A 27,017-nucleotide genomic window follows, 5' to 3' on the forward strand; every position below is an offset into this window, starting at 1 on the left:
CCCATCGTTGGTATTGGTACGAGAAATAGTGTCCCATCATTGGTATTGGTACAATTAATAGTGCCCCATTGTAGGTGTCAGTAGGAGGAATAGTGCCCCAAGGGCCAGATAAAGGCAAGCAAAGGGCCACACCTGACACATGGGCCATAGTTTGGAGACAGTAGCTCTAGAGATTGGTATCAGCCTTGTCTGCACACTCAATAAACATAAAAACTCAACTGAAATGGTCCGGGCAGGTCATCTAAACATCTCCATGTGTCTCTCCCAATGCTTGGCCTTCAGACCTGTAATGTGAGTTGATAAAGATCTTTCATCTTATCGTCAAACTGTGTTTTGTCACAGAGGAAAATTTACTCCAGTCCATTGCTGCAGACACTCAAATGTGGAAACGCAGCGAAGAATCAGACAGCGGCAGGTTTTCACCCCGGCCAGATCTTGGCTCACCCAGGTAATACAGCTAAAGCTCCCCATTTTGAGCATTGACAACTACATGGAAACACAGTTCCTACATATATAAGACACAAATATTTAATAACTTGACTGATTATGTCAGTTTTGTTTTCAGCACTGAAAGTGGTTACAGCATCATGACGGAAAATGAGGACCGCTATATGACTCGACGTTGGAGTGAGAGCCACCAGTGGTGTAAGAGGAAATCATTCTCCTCTTCTTCTTCTTGTGCCTCCGAGGGGACCAGTAATGAGTCTGAGCTTCAGGAATGCTGGGATATCCCATCAGCCTCTCCTTCCCCTTTTACAACTCGCATAGGTAAGAATTCAACAGTTCGGCTTGAAGTGTATCTAAACCCAAGTACAAAAATGTATTATAGTGCAGCTTACTAGGCCGTAAAGTGAACCTGTACTCAGATTGTGCACACTCATTCATCTCTGTATCTATAAGCATTGTGGGAAAATGAATTGTCACTGTGCAATTGAACATACACTGTATTTTTCTATGAGAGGAGATCTTAGTAGCCTGCCAACTGCTGTTTGTACTGTTATAAACCAAATGAAACTTTAGTCTTTGTTATTATATTTGAGAATTGAGAACAAACTACTACACATTAAAAGCAGCTAGAGAGATGAGTGAGGACGTCTTTTAAAGCCCTTTAACTGCTTGTTAAAGCAGATCTTCACATAAAAGGGAAGTTCTGCTTTAAGTCCTCCTTCCCTCCTCCTCTAACACTTTAAGGCATTTTGGTGGGGGGAGCGGATACCTAGTTTTGGTAGGGACCCGCTCCCCCTTCTGGTCAAATTGCCTAGGTAATTCCATCAAACTTTGGCCCCCCTTCTGCCTGCAACCTCTTGGGACATGTCACAGGCCCCATGAGCCTGCGGGGGCCATTCACACAGTGCAGCGTGGCTCATGTATGCGCAGCGGAAACCTGACTGTAAGGCTGCAAGGAATCAAAGTTGGCTTCCTACAGTAAACATGCCGGCTCCAATAAGCTCAAAGAAGGGCAAAGAACCGGAACAGGTAAGGATGGTGCTGGATCTCTGGAAAGGTAAGTGTCCTTTTAAAAAATATATTATTACAGTATATGTAGCTGCTGACTTTTGATTTTTTATTCTTTAAGAATATATAAATAGATGTCTTTAGTCTGGGTACAGGTGCACTTTTAATTATGGTGGCTACATAAGTTAAATTTTTCCAAGTTTGTTCTGTATTTTCCCATGGCGATTCTTCCAGTAACATAGTTCCTCTTCTAGGGTGTTTTCACTATAGAATTTCTCCACTCCTCTCCTCATCATATTCTTAACAGAACGATTGAGCCATTTCCGTAACATAAAAGAATGAGTGTATTACTGCAACACACTGCAATGCATGCTACATTGCCAGTGCCATTCATTTTGGGCAGCACTGCAGTGCACCAAGGCAAAACATATTAACTACATTGCTTTGCATTAAAAATATGTGGTATGTCTGTTTTTTTCCCTCCGTTCTCTTTGAGCAGTATTAATGGCTTACACATGGTTTACATTCTGATATACCCACAGGGGTTCGATGGAAGCCCCCTGGATGGTTATTCCCTCCCTGGATGCTGTGGGTAGATTACATAATGGCATTCATGCTATTAGCTGGTTGTTTTACTGTCACTGCCCTCTATACCTCATCACTTTCTGAATATGGCTTCTTCCTATGGCTCATATCATGTACCTGTGCACTGCTGTCATCTGCTCTCTTGCTGGAGCCACTCAAGGTAGGTGGACAATTATGGGTTCAGGTCTGGGTTCTCCCTTCTTTCTGTCTTAGCGGGTGCTGTCACAGACACAAAACTTGGGATCACAGGTTATAAAGCAGGCCCAATTTGGAAGGATGGCAATTGTGGCAGCTACCCCAACGGAATAGTGTGTCTATATTTCAGACATACCAGTCCTCCTGGTGGATGCCACAATTGCCATCCTTCACTGTGATGGGGACACCTGATGTACCAGGGCATTCTGATGGGGACACTCAATGTAAGAGGGCATTCTAATGAGGATGCCTGATGTGGGGGGGGGGGGGCACTCTGATGAGGATACCTGATATAGGGGGCACTCTGATGAAGATATCTGATGTAGGAGGGAACTCTCATGGGGACACCTGATGTAAGGGAACACACTGATGGAGACACCTGATGTAAAGGGGCACTTTGATGGGGACACCTGATGTAAGGGGGCATTCTGATGAGGATACCTGGGATAAGGGGGCACACTGATTTGGACACTTGATGTGAGGGAACACACTAATAGGGACACCTGGTGTAAGGGAGCACTTTTGAAAATTTACAATAAATATTATTGAAATGCTATGAAATTGTATTTTTTTAAAATAAAATGACTACATATATTCTAGGATCGACTGACACAAATATGAGATTTTTGCTGACCGGAATTTTATTTCAATACCCCTGACCTATATAATGTCCCTTCTAAAACAGGATGTTTTTTACCTGTTGATCCTGCCAGTTGATCTGTTATTTTTGCACTTCCTGTTACAGGATGACAATGACACTGTGCACCGCAGCATTGTTCCCCTGTGAACAGGGTAGTCTTAAATAGACATGCAGTTTTAAACAGACTATTAGTAATAAACAAATTAGCATAACTAACTCCAGCTGACACTTTTCAGCAGCTTTCTTTTGAAAAAAGTTGTATTTGATATGAATAAAAGCTGACCATTGTAAGCACCACCACTAGTGTGATATCGTTTTCCACAACCCTCTAACGGCCATGTTTACTGGGCAGCTTGGTCTGATACAGGAGGGGAAAAATAATGGATTTACTGTCAGGATCAACATGTAATAAAACTGTTATGCTGGGTACACACGAATGGAATGTCCGACAGAAAAAGTCAGATGGGAGCTTTTCATCGTATATTCCGATCGTGTGTATGCCCCATCAGACTTTTTACGCCGAAAATTCGGACGGACCTAGAAATAGAACATGTTCTAAATATTTCCGACAGAACCAATTCCTATCGGGAAAACCACTTGTCTGTATGCTGTTCCGACGGACCAAAAATGAAGCATGCTCTGAAGCAAGTACGAGACGGAAGCTATTGGCTACTGGCTATTGAACTTCCGTTTTCTAGTCCCGTCATACGTGTTGTACGTCACTGCGTTCTTGACGGTCGGACTTTGGTGTGATCGTGTGTATGCAAGACAGCTTGAGCGAAATTGCGTCGGAAAAACCTTCAGAGCTTATTCTGACGGGAAAACCGGTCGTGTGTACAGGGCATTACAACGTGAATTAGGAAACCCAAACCTGATGTGTTAATGTCATTGACAGGTTGCATCATGTGTGTCGTTTTTCATTTTACCAATAGTTATGCTTTCATTTTTTTTTTTTTTTCACTTTTAATATTTATATAGTTTACATCCAAACAATTATCATTATTAACAATTATATTTATTTGACTCTCTTGCAGGTGGTGCTGCTTTCACTGTACTATGCTCTGTACTGCCCCCCAGTGCTCAGTGAAGGTATGGGTTTGGTGGAGGAGCCCCTAATTAGAAAGATAAAGGATCACCCTGATAAAGTCCGAGCACCAGGGGGCTTTGGGCTACAACAAGCAAAAGAGGAGGCAAGGAGAGTGCGTGCATTGAGGTCCATGATCCAGGTGACAGATCCTCATTACAATTTACAACTGTTGTTGGCAAGTAAATACTGAGGAGATCATGTGGAACAGTTCTTAATGGTAGGGACAGTTCCATGGAGGGAGAAAAAAGTACAGATTGAGTTATTTTTTTTAAATATAGGTTGAGCTGAAAAAAAACAAGTATTTTGGGGACTTTTTTGAGGACTTGTGATTTACAATGGTCCTAATTTAGGAGCTTAAATTGCCTTCGGATCTGGTGAGGAAGCTGCTGCTAAATACCCTGTGTAAGCTCAATGCTGGAGCTTACACATTACAGTAAGGAGTGCTGATAGAACAGTGAGAAGGTGAGTATTAGTGGGTTGTGTGTGCTTTAACTCTATTCAAGGGGTTAAAGCAAGCTCATGGCTTCTATCACAGCCCTGAATTTGGTATAGATACTTTGATTTAGCTACTGTGAAGGGGTTTCAGGTAAAATCCAGGCAGCTCCAGAGAGGTCTGAAGGTATGTCAAATCCAAAGAGTGTACAAGTACACAGTACATACGGCGCCCCTAGGAGAAGTGCACAGTCCCTTGGTTCATTGGAACTTTCATCTGTATCTGTAGATCATCAACAGGGTAGAGGAGTGGATGAGGCAACTGGATGGATGCCTGAACAGGAGAAGTGACTGAGACTGGAAATCTGCAGCTCCCGCAGAAGATCTGGGTAGGATCACCTCAACGTAGAAGAAAACGAACAGCAGGGCGACGAGGTCAGTATCAAATACAAAACACTTTAATGAAATAAGCAGCACACTTACATTGAAGTTAATATGGAACAGCATGGATAGGGAACACCTGAGACCAAGCAGCTGTAATCAGTGTGAGGCTGTAGGCCTCACTGAGCAAACAGAGACCGAGGATGACAAGGAGCCAGCCAGCTCAAAGTATGGATTTTAGGAAATGCATTTGAAAAAGAGGGCAATGTCCTTAGAAACGCATCATGCACGCCTCCTCTCCCGACATCCACCAGGCAGCCTAAAACGGTGCCGCTAATATCCATACTTTGAGCTGGCTGGCTCCCTGTCATCCTCAGTCTCTGTTTTCTCAGTGATGCCTACAGTCTCACTCTGGTCACAGCTGCTTGGTCTCAGGTGTTCCCTATCCATGCTGTTTCATGTTAACTTCAATGTAAGTGTGCTGCTTATTTTATTAAAATGATTTTTATTTGATACTGACCTTATTGCCCTGCTGTTTGTTCTCTTCTAGTCTGAGCCTGGGTTTACACCATTGCAAACACAGACATCGCATGCGATTTGCACGCACACTGCTGTTGCTGATCACATGCGATGTCTGGCTGAACGCGCATAAAAAAGGTGCAGGGACTTTTTGTTTTCCCACACTGGATTCGGTGTTCACACCCATGCAATCTGATTTCTGTCCAAATCCACATTTCGCACTGTGATCTGTGAACCGATCTGGGGGCGTCATTAACATTGTATTGACACCCACAGCGGTTCACAGAGGGCAGTGTGAACTCACTGAGGGAGAGATACGATGGGGGCATGGGTGCTTGAATTGCGCTGGTTCCCGCATCGCTATAGTGTAAATCCAGGCTGAAGTTATGTCCTTTGACCATGCCGCTAGAACCCGCAGAAGACTGAGACCGCAGTAGAAAGTTGTAACAAAGATTGATGAACCTGGAAGCAATGGAGCATTTACTTAACATTCTTGACAGTGATCCTGAGTCTGACTTGGGATGGGATTTCAGTACCATAAGCGGTAACCGCGTGCCAGACTCGGTATCGCATCGCTGGATTCAGGGAGAGTTACTTACCTTGTCCCCTGGATCCAGCGATGTCCTCCGCGCTGTGTGATCGAGCTGTCCTCCGCTCGATTCACACAGTGCCCGAGTGCCGCCGAGCTCCGTTCCCTGCGACGTTACGGTGCACGGGAGCGGAGATCGGCGCCAAATTCAAAAAAGTTAAAACACACACAGCACTGTAATCTTACAGATTACAGTACTGTATAAAAAAATTACACACCCCCTTTGTCCCTAGTGGTCTGTGCAGTGCCCTGCATGCACTTTTATATTATAAATACTGTTTTTTCTGCCTGGAATTTGGAAATTGCCCATAGCAACCAAAAACTGTCCCTTTATGTCAAAAGTGGTTTTGGACCAACTAGAAAACTGCGATAATAAATTAGAATCACTTGCAGAATTGAGCGATAGAGATTTGTGGGGAAATTTGTCATCGAACACTAAATCTAATGACAGCGACAATTCTGCAAATGAGCAAATTTCAGTGTTTTTGTATTTGATTACATTATTGAATACATTTTATTATTATTTATAATGTTATAAATTTTATCATACCCGGGATGTCTGCTAGACTCTGGTTTGAACAGATTTAAGAGAGTTATTCCTAAGAATTGCAGGCCTACAATATAAAACACAAATTTCCATGCAAAATAATTGTACCGCTTTCAGCACCTAAAATCAGAACTAATCATACCGCCAGGGAGGTTAAACTGAGCTCTCAGAATCTGGTACAGCTGTGCATGGTAGCCAGTCAGCTCAGTTTTGCATGTTGGTTTTGGTAAATCTCTTGGACAAGGGAGACACGTCTCCATAAAGGTGACCTGTCACCTGCCCAATTCTGTCACACCGGAGACTTGTTAGATCACTCCTTGTGATTAGCAATGAAGTCAAATGAGGAAAAAAAGTGTTAAAAAATAAACTATTTTAAAATATATAAAGATATTTAACATCAAAATTTAAAAGCATCCCTATGGAGAATTTTGAGTGTCATCGTTTTTGGAGATTTCACGGGTGCACACAATTTTAAAACTTTCTATAGTTGGTATTACTCGGCACAACCCCATCTTTCAATTCTTAATAAAAAATTGGCAAAGTGTAAGTAAACCCCCCTATCGTTTTCAGCCAAGGAAGCCGCCATCTTTGCCTCTGTTTATTCTACAACTGCCATGATGCTGCACATGTGATAAGTTATGACACCAGCCATTGGATGGTTTGACAGTTTGGCTGAGAGCAGAACCAATGGGAGTGTTAGGCCGCGTACACACGCGCGGACTGTTCGCCCAACCTTGTCCGCTGAACAGTGTTTGGGCGGACAGTCCGCTCGTGTGTGGGGCTTCAGCGGACAGTTTCAGCGGACAGTTGGCCGAACAAGGTCTTACGGAAATTCCGAAAAACTGTCCGCTGAAACAAGGTTTCAGCGGACTGTTCGCTCGTGTGTAGGCTTGTTCGGCCAACTAAGTCTCGCGCATGCTCAGAAAGGATTTCCACGTCGGAAGGTTGCATTGCAGTGTATAGGACGTCGTATTTTTCGTCCCGTCGTACGTGCCGTTCACGTCATCGCGCACGGTTTCAGCAAACTGTTCGTCCGTCGTGTGTGGCCATGTCCGTCCATGCTAAGTTTGAGCGGACTGTTCGCTCAAACTGTTGGACGGACAAAGTTGGGCCAACAGTCCGCGCGTGTGTACGCGGCCTTACATTTCCGACACGTGCCGTAAATTAAACTGTTTTATGCATGGGTTTACTTCCGCTTTAAGAATAATGGGTTTGCACTAAAATTCGTGTTAGTATATATTTTCCTGAAAATATGCTCTTGATAAATGTCTGTGCAAAAACTGCAACTACCCCTATTTTATTCTGCTTTCAGAAAATATAATTTTTTTTGTAGGAGTCAAAGTAATTTCTAGAAAAAAAAAAATGTCTAGATAGTAGTCAGTCCGATTTCAGTTTTCTAAATTCATATTAGTAGAAGATGATGAATTCAGATGTTCTCACTTTTTTTTTTGTTATGCAGAGTTGTACAGGTTACATGGTTTTCCTCCTCCTGGTGCTACTGATGTATTTCCACATCAGTTTTCATGACAACAACATCCGACTCCTTCGCTCAGCCATAAAGCAATCTATTATTGACTCAGCCACAATTGATGATAATACAATACGAAGGTGAGAAGTAAGCTCATAGTGTGGCTGGTTTGGGAAAACTGGAGCCAACAAAAGTGCGGCTCCTACACATAACTATGGTTCAAATTTTAATGCACAGACATGCACTCTTTTTATAGTGTTTCTAACGCATGGCACTGGCTACACATCACACTGCCAGCTCATCTGTACCAGGACGGTCGACTGAAACTTGTGAGGTCACCTCGTCTGTGCCAACTTCATAGTCTACCTTCCAACATGTTAGGTGAGCCCTAGATCGTTTGTAAGGTGATCTTATTTGCAGTCTATAATTAGATATCTCATTACTTTTACTGGACTTTTCAGGTTGGGCTTCAACTTTACAGTCTCTACCACTCTCAGAGCCAAACGCTAATTTTACTGTGGGGTCAAATTTTCCAATGGATTACAGCAGGTAAGAGAGTTGGATATCTGAAATGGGTTGAAAATTATATACACTTTGTTGGAATAGAATTTTGGTGGATGTCAGTTGGTTGAATTACCAATGGGCTTCTTGCATCAGTCTTCTCCATGCCCAATATCTCAACCTCCACCAGAACTTCCTTTTAAATTGGCCCCCACCTCTATCAAATACTTTGGAGTGCAGTTACTGAAATCTGCCTTTTTAAATCTTTCCTCTTAACGGCACAATGAGGATCACTTTATATAGTTTCATAGTTAGTAAGGTTGAATAAAGACACCAGTCCATCCAGTTCAACCTGAGTGAGTGTCTACAATTGTCCCCTCCCTGTACATTGCACACTCACATTGGTCCCTACCCTATATGACTGTTCTCCCATTTAATTTGTATATGCCAGTATAGATAGTGACAACTGTATTTTTTTTTTTTTTTTTTTTTTTAGACCTCTTGATGCTTTGTGTTTAACTTGTATGCTGCTTTGTTTTGGTCTCATATGATCCCCAGAGCCTGTTTTTTTTTGTTTTTTTTTTTGTTTTTTTCGTCACGTAAAAAATTTTTTTTTATAAAATGGTTAATTCTAAAAAACAAAAATGACCAGTGATTTAAAGCTGATCAGCAAAAACTTTGATCAACGAAGTGCATGGTCTCCCATCTAAAATGTTATTTCAATTGGATGGCATGGAACGGGTTAGAACTGCCGTCTGTGTCTCCCCCCCCCCCCCCCCCCCTTCCTACTTTCTGTGGGATCATCAAGCCAGGTAGTGGGAAAACTCTTGAGAGGGTAAATGGAAATCAACAAAAGCCTTTCTTTTGGTTAACAGAGGTTCTAACCTTTCTTAACTTAAGAAAAGATTTGTACATATGGCTTTAACTGGATGTTATTATCTCTAGCTTGCTACAGAAACCTTGTCTTGAACTTGGTGACACAAAGGAGAAAGCACTTGACTTGACCCGAGCCCTGGAAAACTTCCATTGGATCAATAAGAGGTACGTGCAATATTAGGGAAGTAATATTGCAGAACACTTAAACAGAAACCCCAAACAACATAAAAAAAGATCGGTCCACTGCTAACAGGAAATGTTGTAACTGTGCTAAAGTTAGAATGTTCACTTTATTTAACTGCAACCAAATTCTTTCTGGTGCTTCTGGGTAGAATTGCAAAATCCTTTACACAGTTCTTAGCTGTACTGTATATTCTTTTATGCATACTTTAATGTGTGTAGAAAACTGCTTTGGGCTCTGAGAGAGGACTTTGCTGGAACCAATGAACACTCAGTATGCTCTCATATGGACTTTCTAGAATAGTGATTCCCAACCTTTTTTAAGACCGGGACATGGTAGAACAATGTGGTTCCACAACTTTCACATTTGGATCTAAACCACATGTGGGGGCCCACCAGGAAACTGTCACTTGTGCAGATCAATCATCCACAGCTGGGGCATTCCCCGCCCCGCAGCCGCACATATACATGCCCCTCGTATACATGTGGCTGCTTTTTTTGTGGCATTCGTGCAGTAAAGGCTTCCTTTTGGCAGCTCAACCACGCAGCTCTTTTTGTTCAAGTATTGTTAAACTGTACTCCTTTAAAACAACCACACCATCTTTTTGGAGAGCAGCCTGTATTTCTCCTGAGGTTACCTGTGTTTTTTTCATTGTATCCTGAGCATTACAGGGCCAGATTAACATAGGGGTTATTGGAGCTGCAGCTCCAGGCCCCTACCTTAATATATGCCCAGCAGGGACGGACTGACCATTTGGATACTGCACTACATGAGACGCTCCTTGTACCTCCTGCAGCAGGGGGAATCTCAAAGTGGGGGGGTGTTCAGTGCGGCTTGCAATCACAAGCACCATCACCATGACAGCCTCAATCTATGGCTCTCCATGAAGCAGCTGAAAGCCACTCCACCTCCTCTAGAGGGAGATCGGTGCTTGTAATTGCGCCCCCCCGTACTGATCACCCCAGGCTGTCCATTAGATTCCCCCTGCTCTGGGCCCCCCTGTGTATGCAATACTGACACCTTCCACTGCTCCATTCTCCCCAAAAAGTATTGTGAAAAAAAACGTAAAAAATAAAAAAACTCCAACAAATAATAATAAATGAAGAAAATAATTCAAAAATGTAATAAATAAAAAAAATTAAGGGCTCATTCACATGGGTTCTCCTGAGTATACAGTGTGAATGAGTGGTTTGTTTAAAATATTTTGTTTACTTTAACAAAAAAAAAATGTTTTCATTCTATTTATTTCCATAAAAAGGCCCATCAAAATCCTCAGCACCAGTTCCATGATACTCTTAAGCTGGCCCTGCTGAGCAATTTTTCCGCCAGTTGTGACTGCAATCTTTCTTGGTCTACCTGACCTTGTCTTGGTATCAAAAGAGCCCCTAATTTTCCACTTCTTAATACGTGACTAAACAGGACTGACTGGCATATTCAAGGCTTTGGATATCTTTTTATATCCTTTTCCATCTTTGTAAAGTTTAATTACCTTGTTACGCAGGTCTGTTGACTGTTCTTTTCTAAATCCTCCATGGCTCAGTGTCTAGCCTACTTAGTGTATCCATGTGAGAGCTAACAAACTCATGACTATTTATACAAAGACACTAATTGTGATTTAAAAAGCCACACATGTGGGAAATTAGCCTTTAATTGCCATTTTAACCTATGTGTGCCACCTTCTGTGTCTGTACCAAGGCTAAACATTCCAGGATATGTAAACTTTTTATCAGGGCCATATGGGTGATTTCTGTTATCATTATGATTTAAAAAGGATCCAAAAAACTGTGATAAAAATGGCTTCATATGATTGTTATCCTTAAATAAAAGACAGTTTTTTGGCATGATCAGTTATATTTTCAATAGTAATGCTAAAATATCACAATTTGTATGCAAACTTTTGAGCACAACTGTATAACAAAAATGTAAAGGATGGATTATACAAAAAAAAAAAAAAAAGATTTGCCCAGAGATATATTTTAACTTTAAATAACAAAACTGTACATAAGAGTAACACATTAATATCTATTTTTCAGCATTCTTCAAGTGGAGATCACACAGTATCACAAAGATGTTGGTCTTTATATCTCTACCATTGTTCATGTGGACTTCTCACCCTATGCAAACAGAGCTGTTAGGCTCTCTATCCTTCCATTCCACCTTGAGAAGCCAGGACACGGTCTGAACTTGCCTTTGGCACTAGCAGTGAGTATGACCTTTGAACTGCTATGTAACAAATTGTACCTTATGAATTAAATGTGCCTGAATGAAAGTGTCCATATAAACCTGATCCCAGTCAAATTTTTTTTTTTTAAAGGATTATATATGTCAGGTAGACTCTCTTAGGGCCCGTTTACACCTGCATTGGGCTTTTTTTTAAAAAGTATTTGGCTTGTGGTTGTGGCACTGACTGGTCGGTGTGGGTGGTGTTTGGCAGTGGTACTGGCCACCAAACACAACAGCAGAGATTGTTTTCACTGCAGAAACAAGGCATCATAGCCATGGCATGTGTAAAACCATGTCTGGCTGCCTTTGCATCTTAAGGGGGCAACTGCAAATGTACACTAAGCCTTACATTGCAAAGCCATTGGTGCTGGACTATTTTACCAAGAAGTAGCATGTAAAATGCAAACAGAAGTGGTGATTATTATTACTATACAGGATTTATATAGCGCCAACAGTTTGCCAGCGCTTTACAAAATGAGGGCAGACAGTACAGTTACAATACAATTCAATACAGGAGGAATCAGAGGGCCCTGCTCGTTAGAGCTTACAATCTAGGAGAGAGGGTCAAGTGATACAAAAGGTAATAACTGGGGGATGAGCTGATGGAGAAAATAGACATACAGTTGTTAGGTGTGGTAGGCTTCTCTGAAGAGGAGGGTTTTCAGGGATTGTCTAAAAGTGAATAGAGTTGGAGATAATTGGACAGATTGGGGTAATGAGTTCCATAGGATTGGAGAGGCTTTGGAAAAGTCCTGGAGGCACATGGGAGGAGGGGACAAGGGAGCTAGAGAGCAAGAGGTCTTGAGAGGAACAAAGAACGATTGATTTGGTATCTTGAGATTAGGCTAGTGATGTTGCTGGGGGCTAAATTGTGGATGGCTTTGTAAGTAGTTGACATTATTTTGAATTTAATTTGTTGGGTGAGCGGAAGCCAGTGGAGGGATTGACAGAGAGGGGTAGCAGACACAGAGCGATTGGTTAGGTGGATGAGTCTAGTAGCAGCATTCTTGATGGATTGAAGTGGGGATAGATTAGAGGTAAGCTAGTAAAAAGGGCATTGCATCCTTGGCATGTGAGAGAGATCAAGAGAAGGGGGCATGTGGGGGAGGAAAAATTATAAGTTCGGTTTTGGATATATTGAGTTTGAGGAAGTGGCGTGACATCCAGACTAATATATCTGTTAGTAAATTAGTGATATGTAAGGAGACGGACAGAGTGAGCTGAGGGGTAGAGAAATAGATTTTGGTGTCGTCAGCATAGAGATGGTATTGAAAGCCATGGGAGGCTATCAGCTGACCCAGGGAGGAGGTGTAGATTGAAAATAGGAGAGGTCCAAGAACAGAACCTTGGGGGACCCCAAAAGAGAAAGGGAGAGGAGGAAGTAGAGTTGTAAGTAACGCTAAAGGTGCGGTTGGATAAGTAGGAAGAGAACCAGCAAAGAGTAGAGTCACTGAGACCAAAGGCATGGAGTTTTTTGTGGAGAAGGGGGTGGTCAACCATATCAGAGGCAGCAGAAAGGTCCAGGAGTAGGAATACAGAATAGTGTCCATTGGTTTTGGCCATTAGTAGATCATTTGTTAGTTTTAGGAGAGCGGTTTATGTGGAGTGTTGAGGACGAAATCCAGACTGGAGGGGATCAAGAATGCTATTCTCAGCAAGGTGGTCGCTCAGTTGGTTGTAGACCAGATGTTCAAGGTTAAAAAGGGGAGCAAGGACATGGGGTGTAGGTTGTTAAAATTGGTGATGATCAAGACAGCCATCAGAAATTGGGGTCCCCATTTATTCAGCAGACATCCCAATCCAGCAAAGAGTCATCCCCATATATTCAGCAAAGAAACATTCTAATCCAGCAAAGAGACAGCCCAATACAGCATTGATGGTACTAAACCTTATGGAACACCACAGAAAAATGGCAAAGGGCCAGACGGGCCGGGCTACAGTATGTTTTCAGTCCCTGTATTATCATGTCAAGATCCACAGTATTAACTGCTTCAAAGAGGTCCTGTAGAATAAGGATGGGTGATCCATTGTCCATAAAGACACAGAATGAACCACAGGGCGATTGACCATTATCTTCCTGTCTTCCACAGTTCTCTCTCTTGCTTGCTGCTCTGCTTTTCCTGTATCCAGAACTGGCTGCCTTGGTTGGATTCTGTTCTTCAGGTTTATCCTACTCTCCCCACTGGACTCGTCTTCTGCTTGGGCTGGCATCTGCAGCTACAGGCCTTGTTCACATTGGCAGGGTTTGGCTAACGAAGCATCGAATGGAGCAATATCAAGCAAAACCCTGGGTGTTTATCAGCCTGTATGATGTGGCATTGCTATCACGAACACAGGCTGCCCTGTCTGCCACTCTGCTATTACTGATCATGTTGAAGGTGAGAGAATTTTTATTTTGAATATCTATAACCCAATCCTGTGAAGAGAAAATTGTGACTCTATATAACAAGTGGCACTAAAAATAACAAGATTTAGGCAGCTTTTCTTCTTCTCTTTTGTCTTTTCGAAGATTACTCAACAGTTTCGTTTTGTGCGGCGCTGGGCGGTGTTTGTCAAAACATTCCAATCATTATGGAAGGAATTGCCTGGTTTGGTCCTTTTTATTGCTGCACTTCTCCTGGTGCTGACTCATTGCATGAAGCTGGTAGGTAAAAATTGATTATTGAAGCTCTCTGGAGTAAGAACTAAATGACATGAATGATGTCAATGATGACTATAATGGTAGATGGAAACTACAGTATTGTGGGCCCTGTGCATTTTTCCAGCCAAGGGTACCTACACCATATTTATTGTTTCCTATCACTTACTGGATCATAATACTAGGTATATGCCAAGAGTACCACCCAAAGATTATTGAAATAGACCCCCAACCTTGTTTTTCCACTAAGGACAATTTTTTGGTTTTCCATTCATGAACAGCTTGTTTACTGTTGTGATCTTTGATTAGCCCAAGGCAATCACCTGGTACCTGGCTACTTGTACCATGTGAATAGCTTAGCCAATTACAGATCACAACCAAAATCAAGCTGTTCACAAATGGTTAACTGACATTTCTGACAACTAAAACTATTGCTTATACAGTGATCATCCCTGTATAAGCAATAACAATGTAAAAATCTCTGATCATCCCCCAGAATAGTACAGTGACATATGACAGGATGTAAAAAAAAAATAATAAAAAACGATTTAAAGTGAAACAAAACCATATACAAATGAGTCAGCACTTATTGCGAAAAAAATACATCAATCTTTCCTGGCTGCATGCAAAAAAATTGTTGGATATATATTATTTTATATTGTTAATATTAACAAAATACAGCAGTGCCAGTGAAAAAACATCCAGTGATATTCTGCTACATATATCAGTCAGAGAAATATTAATTTTCTGGTCACAGGATTATACATCTATGCTAATGCTGTTGTTCTATACTATGGATAGCAATATTATCTAGTGAGTGTGCATTTATACCTGTTGGGGGGAGGGCACAGCACTTTGGAGACCTGTTTGGGTGAAAGGAGTTATTTATGTGGATTGCCACATTTCCTTGCACAATTATTTGGACTCTTCTTTTGTTTAAAAAAAAAAAAAAAAAAAAATTATATACCGTATATACTCGAGTATAGGCCGACCCGAATATAAGCCGAGGCCCCCAATTTACCCCCAAAAAAACTGGCAAACTTATTGACTCGTGTATAAGCCGAGGGTAAGACATGCCTGTCCATCCCTGTGTGTGTGTCCGTCCATCCCTGTGTGTCCGTCCATCCCTGTGTGTCCGTCCATCCCTGTGTGTCCGTCCATCCATCCCTGTGTGTGTGTGTGTCCATCCATCCCTGTGTGTGTGTGTCTCCATCCATCCATCCCTGTGTGTGTGTGTCTCCATCCATCCATCCATCCCTGTGTGTGTGTGTATCCATCCGTGTGTGTGTGTGTGTGTGTGTGTGTGTGTCCAGCCTACCTGTGTCCCGAGCCTTTGTCCCGAGCCTCCGTCCCGTGCCTTGCCTCCTTGCCTCCGTGCCTCGCCGCCGTGCCTTGCCTCCGTCCCGTCCCGTGCCTTGCCTTGCCTCCGTCCCGTGCCCTCTTCGTCGGCGCCTCGGCGGCCATTGTAAAATTCAAAAGCTGCGCCGCCGCCTTCGCCTGTGATAGGCGGAACACTGAATTTCCCAGCAGCCTGTGTTCCGCCTATCACGTACATCGTATCATCCTCGTCCGTAGTACGAGGATGATACGATGTCCGTGATAGGCGGAACACAGGCTGCTGGGAAATTCAGTGTTCCGCCTATCACAGGCGAAGGCGGAGCCGGAGGCGCGGCTTTTGAATTATAGAATGGCCGCTGTCTGTCTGCTCGACACGCTGATCGAGCGGGCAGACAGCGATGACTCGAGTATAAGCCGAGGGGGGCACTTTCAGCCTCAAAAAAGAGGCTGAAAATCTCGGCTTATACTCGAGTATATACGGTATATATATATATATATATATATATATAGTGTGTGTGTGTGTGTATGTGTATATATATATATATATATATATATATATATGTATGTGTATATGTAGCAGAATATCACTGGATGTTTTTTTTCTCTAGCACTGCTGTATTTTGTTAATAAATATAAATATATATATATATATACATATATATATATATATATATATATATATATATAAATAATTATTTACCTTTTTTATTACATACTGCCACCAGTCAGTATCCTTGTTCATTGCCTCACCAGTCATAAGATGATGCTGTAATTTTATTTCGTTTCTTTATTTTACCATATACATATTTCGTGGGAGTGGCCAAAGATTAGGCCATTTTTGGTCGCGCTGAGGAACTTAAAGCATTTGTTACCCCCATACTTAATATTCCTGATATGTGTCTGCTGTATCATGTAGTTGTATGAGAAAGTATACTGTTCTCTTTGTATTGCTTCCTTTATTTGAAATCCCTGGTGTTCCTGCCAGTCCCTCTGCTTTTTCTATTAATAACTGGCCATGCTAAGCAGGAGAGCACTCTGTGGTCAGTTCTCTAGCTATGCTGGGAACTCAGCCTGCTCTCCTCCAATGATCAGACTTGTCCTGACATGCTCCCACTGCACAGCCATCCACTGGAAATGTCAGTGTGCTGCTGTTTCTACTCCCCCAGCTCTTATGGAACTGAGGCAATGTGATCACTATTAAAAAAGGGAAAAATAGGTATTTATAATGTTTTTTTTTTATATTGATACAAAAATGTTTTGCATTTACTTTCTGCTTTAAACGGAATGGGCTGTTTTATAAGATGATTATTTACAATCACATTAATATTTGAAATAACTATGGTCTTGATTCAGGATCACCCTGTACAGTGCTTTTTCCATGGCACTTTAAGCACCACCAGGGCATATAAAAAAGAGTGTAGTCCCTTACCAGTTGGATGCAACTAAGGCTCCGTTCACATCTAGGCCCCCCGGATCGTGGGTGGAATTGCAGCGATTCTGCCCGTGATCCCGAATCGCCTCAAATCACGGAACACACCTGCGATCCCCGTCACTTCCAATTGGTAACCTGATTCCGGAACTTCTTTTGAGTGACAGGCGTCTTGCGATTCTGTTTGTGCAATTTTACCGCGACTCGTCCGGCGACAGTCGCAGCAAAATCACGCTGCAATTGGAGTGCTAATCCCGGTCTTCTGGAAAAAGTCACAGATGCCCACTATAGCACAATGTGAGAAACAAGTTAACAAGATCATGGAAGCTGAGAAGTGGCTGTGCACTTATAGCAAAAGACTGGAAGAGTTCCATGTTAAACGGGAACCCCGGATTTAATATATACTATTTACTATATAAATAAATAAATAAATAAGAAGAACTAGAGAGGAACAGTTGTTATCCCGTGAAAGGGGGGGCAATTTAAATTTTAAATCTTAGATTCTAAATGATGCTTATTATGTAAATCGGGAATCCTTAACTTACTCTGTTAAATATATGTGGACCCCGCCCCACCAATTTAATTTCATTTTTCAGGTTGCATTAGTTATATGTCTTGTAAATTTGTAATAGTGTAAGGGATTTCTTTGTATAATGATTAAAGATAAATATTAAAGAAAACATTTAAAAAAATCGTAATCTTAATTTTCCATAAAATTTTGATAATAAATTACAAAAAACTTGCTATGCCTTTTACTATATGCCTCAGACTGTCTACTTGCCAAAAAGGGGTCATTTATGGGGTATTTTTACTGTCCTGACATTTTGGGGCATCAAGAAATGAGACAGGCCTTCTGTACATCAGGATGTATTCATTTTCAAATATATATATATATATATATATATATATATATATAAAATCATTGTTTGTAGACTCAATAACTTTCACACAAACCATTAATATACACTTATTGGGATTCTTTTGGGTTATGCAGTAGAATAAATTTTGGCCTAAATCTACGAAGATGTTGTTGCTCTTTTTTCATTTATATAATAAAAACTAAAAACCCAGTGATGATCAAATACCACCAAAAGAAAGCGGCATTTGTGTGAAAAAAATTATATACATTTCATTTGGGTACAGTGTCGCATGACTGCGTAATTCCCAGATAATGTAGCGCAGTGCTGAATAGCAAAAAATGGTCATGAGAGGGTTAAAACTCATCGGAGGTTAAAGTGGTAGTAAACCGCTGAAAAATACAAACAAAAAAACAACTTCAAGACAATAGCATAATTGCATACTAGCACATTCTAACTTACCTTAGAACGAAGCTCCTGCAGCGCCCCCGTTCACCGCTGAGGGGGCTGACATGTTCCATCCGGGTTCACGGGCTCCGGACACTCACAACGCATGCACGCGGGAGTCCTCGATTCCAGCATGATCCGCCAGACCTTCAGAGCGCATGCCAGCGGCTGCATGCAGGTTGAAAATCTCCTGCAGCTTTTTGTTAAAAAAAAAATAAAAAAATAGTGCAGGTTTAAAAGATATTCATTTTACCTACTGGTAAGCCTTAATATAGGCTTACCTGTAGGTAAAAAGGAGCAAGCGGGGTATACAACCACTTCAACTAACAGAGGTCTGGGCCAACTTGCCCCTATGGAACCCAGAATGTTACCTGGTTTTTCCATATTATATAATCTGAAGACTGTGGTCATTTTAAAGGGAATCTTTTTTTAAAAAGACTGCCATCCATCTGGGTTACTATTGTCCATCTTTCAGATTTCCATGCCAAATAAGACCTTCATTATGCACAGTGACTTGCCTACTCCAGATAAAGCAATACTTTTGGGAGTTGAGTAGATACAGCCTCCAATGTTGGATTCAAGCTTCTTGTATTCCAAACATCAGTCATCCGGAGATTTTCTGTTCAAAGGAACTATAGATGTATGAATTCCAGTTATTGTCTTGCTTTATGTTTGGCACCCATATAATATATACAGTACATCAATTATTGCACAAATACTTTAAAAACATTGCATAATCTCTCTTCAGGTGGCCGGTGTATTTTTACCAGCACTCAGTATCTCCTGTAACAAATTTTCGGACTTCCTGTGGAACGGTCGGAGCTTCTGGCCCATGCTAAAATGTGTCCCTTGTCTTGGATGGTTGGGGCTGAGTGTCTTGCTGGTGTGCAGGGGGCTTCTGTGTGGCTCAGTGCAGACTAGCTATCGTCGTACCCGAGTCGAATGTTACCGTTTGGCTCTGGAACCTCAAGATTATGAGATGATTGACTTCTTTGTGAAAAGGTTTAAACTGTGGCTGGGAGTCAACAAAGTGAAAGAGGTGAGGAATTACACAATTGCTTAAAAAAAATGATAAATGACTTAAAAACGCCTTACTAAGATTTCCTCTGGTCAGTTGACCAAGGCTGTGGGGAAGCATTAGCAGGCTAAGCTTGAAGTTTTTTTTCACATGACACATCAGTGATGCAGAACCACAGGGGAAGCCTCAGAATGCTGTTCCCTTTGTCTTTACCATGATGATGGCTGGTAAAAATGTAACTCTAGTGTTAAGGGTGGCTTAGAATTTTTTTTATAACCCCAGTAATGACACTGAAATATTCCCATCTCTTATACTACACACTTAAAGTGGTTGTAAACCCTTACAACACACTTTGACCCACAGGTAAGCCTAGATTAAGGCTTACCTGTAGGTCCAAGAAATATCTCCTAAACCTATACGGTTTAGGAGATATTTGCCCGAAGGCAGGCGCACTGAGCACGGCATCGTCCACGATGTCGGCTCCCGTGCGCATGCGTGGGAGTGACGTCATCACGGCTTCGCCGAATGACAGCGGCGGAGTAGCGAGACCCACCGAGAAGATGGATGCGCCAGACTACAGGGGACAGCGGTGACTTCGCTGGCTCCTGTGTCAGGTAAGTGACACATAATGGACTACTATGCGATGCATAGCAGTCCATTATGCTTTACCTTTGCAGGGAATGAAAGAGGAAGTAAACTCATCAGGGTTTACTTCCTCTTTAATAAATACGAACAATTTAGGGTAAAGGTATGCTTATGCTGGTCATTTTTTAGTACAAGACACGAGGATAAGGTAGTTTCTCAACCACCAGCCTGTGGTCAGCTGCTAGCCTTCCTTCTCCCAGACCTTCAGCCAGCTGCAGATCCCTTAATCTACCACAGTGCCTTCCAATTCCCAATGTGCTCCCAACCTCCCATATCTGCCCACAGTGGTGCCCCCAGGCCCCCTGAAAGCCTACACATTGCACCCAACCTCTCACAGTGCTCACAGCCTCCCATAGTCTCTCCATCCTCTAACAGTGTCCAACAGTACCTCCTAGCACTCAGTACCCTCCAGTCAACCCACAGTGCTCAGATAATCATCCTATACAAGGCCACCGTGTGTACGGAGGAGGAGTCCCCTAACCCCCACCCCCCCAGAACCCTCATTATCCCTACAGTGACTCCCAGCTATCCAGCATTTCTATACATATTTTGTCACCCCCCCCCCCCCCCCCCCCCATCCCCATACTTTTATTTTGTGAGATAAACTTTTTTTATTGTGTGTTTCATCACAGCTCCTATTTAAATTTTATATATTTCTAATTCCCATTTAGTATCGCCATAGTGTAAAATTTGAAGGCCTAGGATCTCATGCTACCAAATCGTCTCCAGCCTCCTCCCATATTCCAGCTAGGACTGAACCAGTCCATCGACCACCCTCTGTGGAAGAACAAGACCCTCCAAGTAGTCCTCGACCTGTTCTTTCACCTGCCCTGGCAGTGGAACATCTTCCCAGAGCAATCTCTGACCTCTTGGATAAGATGGACAACGTCACCCAGGTCCTAAAAGAAGTGAGCACCTTGGAGCAGAGACTCAAACTTTGGCAAATAAAGCAAAAATCTACCAAGCTGCTGCATAAGGAAACTCCCACCTCCACAATCGATAAGCAACTTCTACCTCGGACCTACAGTACTTTTTCAGAATCTGCCCTAAGTCGCATAAAGTCAAGGATAGTCAAGTCTAACAGCTACAGGTTCTCACGCTGGGCAGCGCCGTTAAATATAGGCTTGCCAAGGCACCCTGCATCAGCTGGTCAGTGCGACAGGGCCAGAGTGCCCACAAGAAGACCCCACAGTCAGGATAGTTCAGGAGGCCTCGTACAAAATGAAGACCTTAACCGACCATTTCCTCTGAAACGTAGAGCCTGGGACTCTGAGAAACCGGGGGGGTTGTGCCACAGTCCAAGTGTGACAAGTGTTAAAGGGAGTACATTGTTCTAAAGGATACCTGTAATAAAAAAAAAACACAGGGCATCTTCATGCACCTCTTTCTAAAAAGACTAGAAGCCTGTCTGATTCTGGTTTCAATATGTAGTCACTAGGCCAGAATAGTATGATGATTAGTTAAAAGGAATACATGCTTGTTCCAGGTCAATTATTATTTTTTATAGAGTATTAAAGAGAACTCCAATCAAACAGGGAAATATACCGTTGGAAAATATATATATATATATATACACACACACTCTTTAGTAATGGCAGCCTCCATATCTCAGTACAGTTTTCTTTTGATACTAAAATAGTATAATATGCAAATCATCAGCTTACTGTAAATACAATACACTTATATCTTCTCTTTAATAATCCTGTATATTGCCAACTGCCTCTGATCTGTTATTTTAGCTTTTGGCTTCTAAAATGTATGAAGTTATTTGGAGTTTAGGCATTTTGGATGCACAGTGTTCAGCAAAAAAAAAATGTTTGGACCAATAAGGTTTACTGAAAGTGTTAGCTAGGTATACATAAACTATATTACCAAAAGTATTGGGACACATGAACATTAATGTCATCCTCTTAGTTGGTAGGGTTCAATATTGAGTTGGTCCACCCTTTGCAGTTATAACAGCTTCAACTCTTCTGGGAAGGCTGTCCACAAGGTTTAGGAGTGCGTCTATGGGAATGTTTGACCATTCTTCTAGTAGCAAATTTGTGAGGTCAGGCACTTGTGTGGACGAGAAGACCTGTCTCCTCTCTGATTCATCCCAAAGGTGTTCTGTTGGGTAGAGGTCAGGACTCTGTGCAGGCCAGTCAAGTTTATCCACCCCAAACTTGCTAATCCATGTCTTTATGGACCTTGCTTTGTGCACTGGTGTGCAGTCATGTTGGAACAGGAAAGGAAGATTCCCAAACTGTTCTCACAAAGTTGGGAGCATGAAATTGTCCAAATTGTCTTGGTGTGCTGATGCCTTAAGAGTTACCTTCACTGGCCAAGATCGACCCTCTAAAAACAACTCCACATCTTAATACCCCTCCACCAAATGATTTGGACCAGTGCATAAAGCAAGGTACATAAAGATATGGATGAGTCAATTTGGAATGGAGGAACTTGACTGGTGGGGCCTCAACCCGATAGAACACATTTGGGATGAATTACAGCAGAGACTGCAAGCCAGGCCTTCTTGTCCACATCAGTGCATCACCTCACAAATGTGCTTCTAAAAGAATAGTCAAACATTCCCATAGACACAGTAAAAACCTTGTGGTCAGCTTTCCCAGAAGAGTTGAAGCTGTTTTAGCTGCAAAGGGTGGGCCAACTCAATATTGAACCCTACAGACTAAGACTGGAATGCCTTAAAAGTTCATGTGTGTAAAAGCAGCCATCCAAATACTTTTGATAATATAGCGTATATCACACTTGAAACACCGAGTTACTAAACCCTTTAGTGATAAAGGTATTTGATGCCTAGTTGAGCTAATATGCTTGGGTTTGATTTGAAGCCAGTAGCATGCTTCTTGCTGATATAGAACAAAGTAATCTTAAAGTGGAGTTCCACCCTAAAGTGAAACTTCCGCTCATCGGAACCCTCCCCCCCTGCAGTGTCACAATTGGCACCTTTCAGGGGGGTATTTGCACCTACTTCCAGGCATAGACTCCCACGGGAGTCTATTCTTCTTCCTGTCCCGCTGCGCTGTCTGCTGGGACACACACGGGTCACAGAGACAGCGCAGACCGTTCCCATTGCGCTGCACAACTCGCGCATGCGCAGTAGGGAACCGGGAAGTGAAGCCACAACACTTCACTTCCTGATTCCCTCACTGAGAGTGGCGGCGGCAGCTGCCGAGAGCCGAGCGACCGATCTGCCTTGGCTGCCGACATCGCTGGACCCTGGGACAGGTGAGTGTCAATTTATTAAAAGTCAGCAGCTGTAGTATTTATAGCTGCTGGCTTTTAATATTTTTTTTTTTTGCAGTGGGCTCCCTCTTTAAGAAGGCCAGTTGGGTCTATGTAACTGTGAACATGAAGTGGGAGTACACAAGGATATGTAGCCCACCACACTACAGTCCCCATTATAGCACTGTAAAGCACAAAATAGCACTGAATAGAAAAGTGTGTCTCCCTATGTTTTCCATACTGTCCAGATACTGTACATCAGCTTTCCCTAACCAGTGCCAAGACACTCTGACAAGATGGCTGCTGGGAGGCCACCCTTCTATAGTGAAGAGGCTGACTTGTCCATTTCTTCAGATTAATGGATCTAAGAGACCCATCTAACCAGGGTCAAAGGTAATGTTGTCCATTATGGGTTTGGGTGTGGATATTTAGCTATAAAATTGTAATTCAGCTGAATTGTGATCTGCCTCAAACCCAAGGTGGCTCTGAAAACAAGCCTCCTTCCTCATGCCCATATAGGCAGGCCAAAATTAGCAGCATCAGCATGAGTCTGTTAACTCTATGATTAATTTGCATACCTAAATAATATTTTTTTTGTTTAAAACAAGTTTTATTTGAAACATACAAATAACACCAATTGCACAGAAGATGGTATCACATAAATGGCATAATACAGAACAACATAAGATTTCCATCATGAAGCAAATTGGAGAACAACAAGTGATGCAATCCAGGAGGATACCATATAATACAACTTGTACACAAAATGTAATAACTGTCTACGTACGCTAAAACTTGCATCTTGGACCAGAAAGGGTAATAAACCAGGATATGGAGTTGGAGGTCTAAAGTAAGGTATAGAGGAAGTAATGGTCATTTTAGAGTTGGACTTTGTGGTCGGTTTGACCAGCTGTCGGGAAAATCCCTGTGTGACTGCTGTCAATGGACCCAAAATGCACATGTTCCAGGGTACAACCATCAAACCTGTAAACAATCTGTCTGGTATAAGGTGTCATTAGAAAATATCAGGTATTTCTAACAACATGTTAAACTTTATTTGGTACACAATAAAAAAAAAAAAAAGCAAATGCACAAAAATATTACCAAAATGTACTTTTACATTTTTTTAATTAAAAAAATTGTTATTCCTCAATAATGTAATTGTATCTGACAGTTACACTATTAAATAGATGCCATTACAGATCCCACTGCAGCCTGAAGGTGGTGTTGGAGGTTTATTTTGTCCATGATGCCTGCAGTTTGCATGTGACCACGATGCCATAGCTCACAGCAATAACATAAACATACAAATTTCCCATGGGACTTTTTAGGTAATGTATGATCCAAGCACAGATTATCTTAAAAGACATAATATTTACTTTATTTACATCACATAGAAAAAGAGGCATAAAATTACATTTTGGCTGGTCTATTTGCATTTGTACACAATAGTTTCACATACAAGGATATTAACATGCATTTTCCATAGCATTCAAAGTTATCTACACCATTGTCAAACAAAGACAAATCCAAGTGGGGTATGTCATATTTTAAATTTGTACATAAGAAAAGAAGAAGCTAGGCATAAAGTTAAAACCAAAATGCCATCAGTATGGTTGTGCTGCTATCTCTCCACTGATAATTTTGCTGAACCGCCCCCAAACGAACACTATGCGTCTACTGAGGCCATCCGAGGCATGGCTGAAGAACCATAATGGTAACAGCGGATGCCCAACATCCTCTCCACTCTTCATGAGGATGGTCTTTGAACAGCAGACCCTTTACCCTGAAGAGCAAGGTGACACATTTGTGGAAGACCCTAGGCTCTCTGTAGACCTCCCAAAAGGGATCAAAGCCTGGAGGCATAATGCTGCTGTTCATCCCTGTATACGGCAGGCAGAGTTTCTTGGAAGATCACTAATCCCCAGGAGGAGTCGACAGGATGTGGATCAAAGAAGCAAATTCCTTAACTAAGAATAGCACAGTGGCGCCCTCCAACACAACTTCCCCCCAAAGCACAAGACACTCAAAGAAGCTAACTCTCCGCCCAAAGGGTTCAGACTGACTAATGATTTGTCACTTCAAGACCCCACATCTGAGGGCCATCAAAATGTGACTAAACTCAAGCCACATAACGGTTATACTGCTTATTATATACAGTAGATTAGGTTTTTTGGAGGTATAATGCTTCCCTCTCGAAAGACATTTTTAGGAACACTGGGTTTTACTTAGACTTTCCGTGTGCCTCTCACCTACTCCATGAAATACAGAAGTTCTGTATAATGAGACAAGCTAAATTTTGGGAAAGGGAGGCAATAAGTCTTAGATCACACATCATAAATGAAACAAACATAGTTTTACTTTTTATTCAACAAGGCAAACATTACAAAGAAAAATAATCCACAACAAAGGCTGACTACCTTAAAAACATGATGTGTAGCTGCTGGGAGAATACAGCATGTCCTTCCAGAGGACACATTTTTTTTATAGCCAAAAGTTTATGGACACTTGACCATCACACCTATATGAACTTTTTGGATATCCTATTTCAAAACCATTGGCAGCATCAATATGGAGTTGGTCCTCAGATGCAAATTTAACAGCATGTGCTCTACTGTAAGGCTGGGTTCACACCATTGCAAATTGTATGTGGATTCCCCGTATCCAATTCTCAATAGCAGGAGATTTTGACCGGCTCTTTATGGAGCCATTTCACATATCTCTGCAGCAGGTACAGTGCGTTTTGCACAAAAACGCTGTGAGTCTTTTGGTCCATTTCAGGTCCGAATTCAACCCAAAATTCGGGATTAAACCGAACCTGATACGTTAAACCAGGATGCACCAGACCCGTGCTGGGGATGGTGTGAACCAGCCCAAAAGCTTTCCACAAGATTTGGGAGCGTGTGGAATTTGTGCCCATTAGGCCAAAAGAGCATTTGTGAGGTCAGGAACTGATGTTGGATCAGAAGACTTGGTTCGCAATCAGCAATCTGGTTCATACCAGAGGTGTTCAGTAGGGTTGAGATTAGGTCTCTGTGCAGGTCACTCGAGTTCCTCCACACCAATCTCACCAATTCATGTCTTTATAGAGCAGGCTTTGTACACAGGAGCACGGTCATGCTGCAATGGTCTTTCACTAACTGTTCCCATGCAGCTGGAAAAAACACAACTGTCTAAAATGTCTTTGTTTGCTTTAACATTAACAGTAACCTTCACTGAGATCACCTGAATTAAGCCATTTATTGGGTTGTCCATGGTGTGTTGGGTGTGATGGTCAAGTATTTGTAAACTATTGGTCATAGAGTGTATTTTACAATACTCTTTACTAACCAGTGCTTAGGTGAACAAATAACCACTTTTTAAAGCGGAGGTCCACCCTAAAGTGGACCTTCCGCTCATCGGAACCCTCCCCCCCTCCGGTGCCACAATCGGCACCTTTCAGGGGGGAGGGGGGTGCAGTTACCTGGATAATCCAGGTAACTGCACCCACTTCCGGGATAGCTCTCTGCGGAAAGGGGCGTAACTTACGCCCCTTTCCGCAAGTGCCCGCCCCTTCCCGCAAGTGCCCCGCTGCCTGCTGGGAAACACACAGATCCCAGAGGCAGCGGGGAGCGTCCTTATTGCGCAGCGCGATTCGCGCATGCGCAGTAGGGAACCAGGAAATTAAGCCAAAAGGCTCCATTTCCTGATTCCCATACCCAAGATGGCGGCGGCAGGACCCGACAGACGACCTAGAGA

At 42.3% G+C, this 27,017-nt stretch overlaps 1 protein-coding gene across 1 annotated transcript in view; it reads left to right on the plus strand.

Moving 5' to 3' along the window:
* The window catches only part of LOC143934977 (polycystin-1-like), a 136,715-nt gene extending 114,729 nt beyond the window's left edge, over window positions 1-21,986 (plus strand). The window contains exons 35-47 of the mRNA XM_077458524.1: window positions 343-448; window positions 566-768; window positions 1,998-2,200; window positions 3,910-4,101; window positions 7,890-8,038; window positions 8,155-8,279; window positions 8,360-8,447; window positions 9,345-9,440; window positions 11,490-11,658; window positions 13,770-14,057; window positions 14,189-14,323; window positions 19,137-19,427; window positions 20,723-21,986. Of these exons, the coding sequence (XP_077314650.1) occupies window positions 343-448; window positions 566-768; window positions 1,998-2,200; window positions 3,910-4,101; window positions 7,890-8,038; window positions 8,155-8,279; window positions 8,360-8,447; window positions 9,345-9,440; window positions 11,490-11,658; window positions 13,770-14,057; window positions 14,189-14,323; window positions 19,137-19,427; window positions 20,723-21,388 (2,711 nt within the window). The 3' untranslated portion in view covers window positions 21,389-21,986. The remainder of the gene's footprint in view (window positions 1-342; window positions 449-565; window positions 769-1,997; window positions 2,201-3,909; window positions 4,102-7,889; window positions 8,039-8,154; window positions 8,280-8,359; window positions 8,448-9,344; window positions 9,441-11,489; window positions 11,659-13,769; window positions 14,058-14,188; window positions 14,324-19,136; window positions 19,428-20,722) is intronic.
* The last annotated feature ends 5,031 nt before the right edge of the window (window positions 21,987-27,017 follow it).

The sequence above is a fragment of the Lithobates pipiens genome, unplaced genomic scaffold (assembly GCF_037356315.1).
Source record: "Lithobates pipiens isolate NorthernLeopardFrog02 unplaced genomic scaffold, aLitPip1_a1.2 Scaffold_28, whole genome shotgun sequence".
Classification (NCBI taxonomy): Eukaryota; Metazoa; Chordata; class Amphibia; order Anura; family Ranidae; genus Lithobates; species Lithobates pipiens.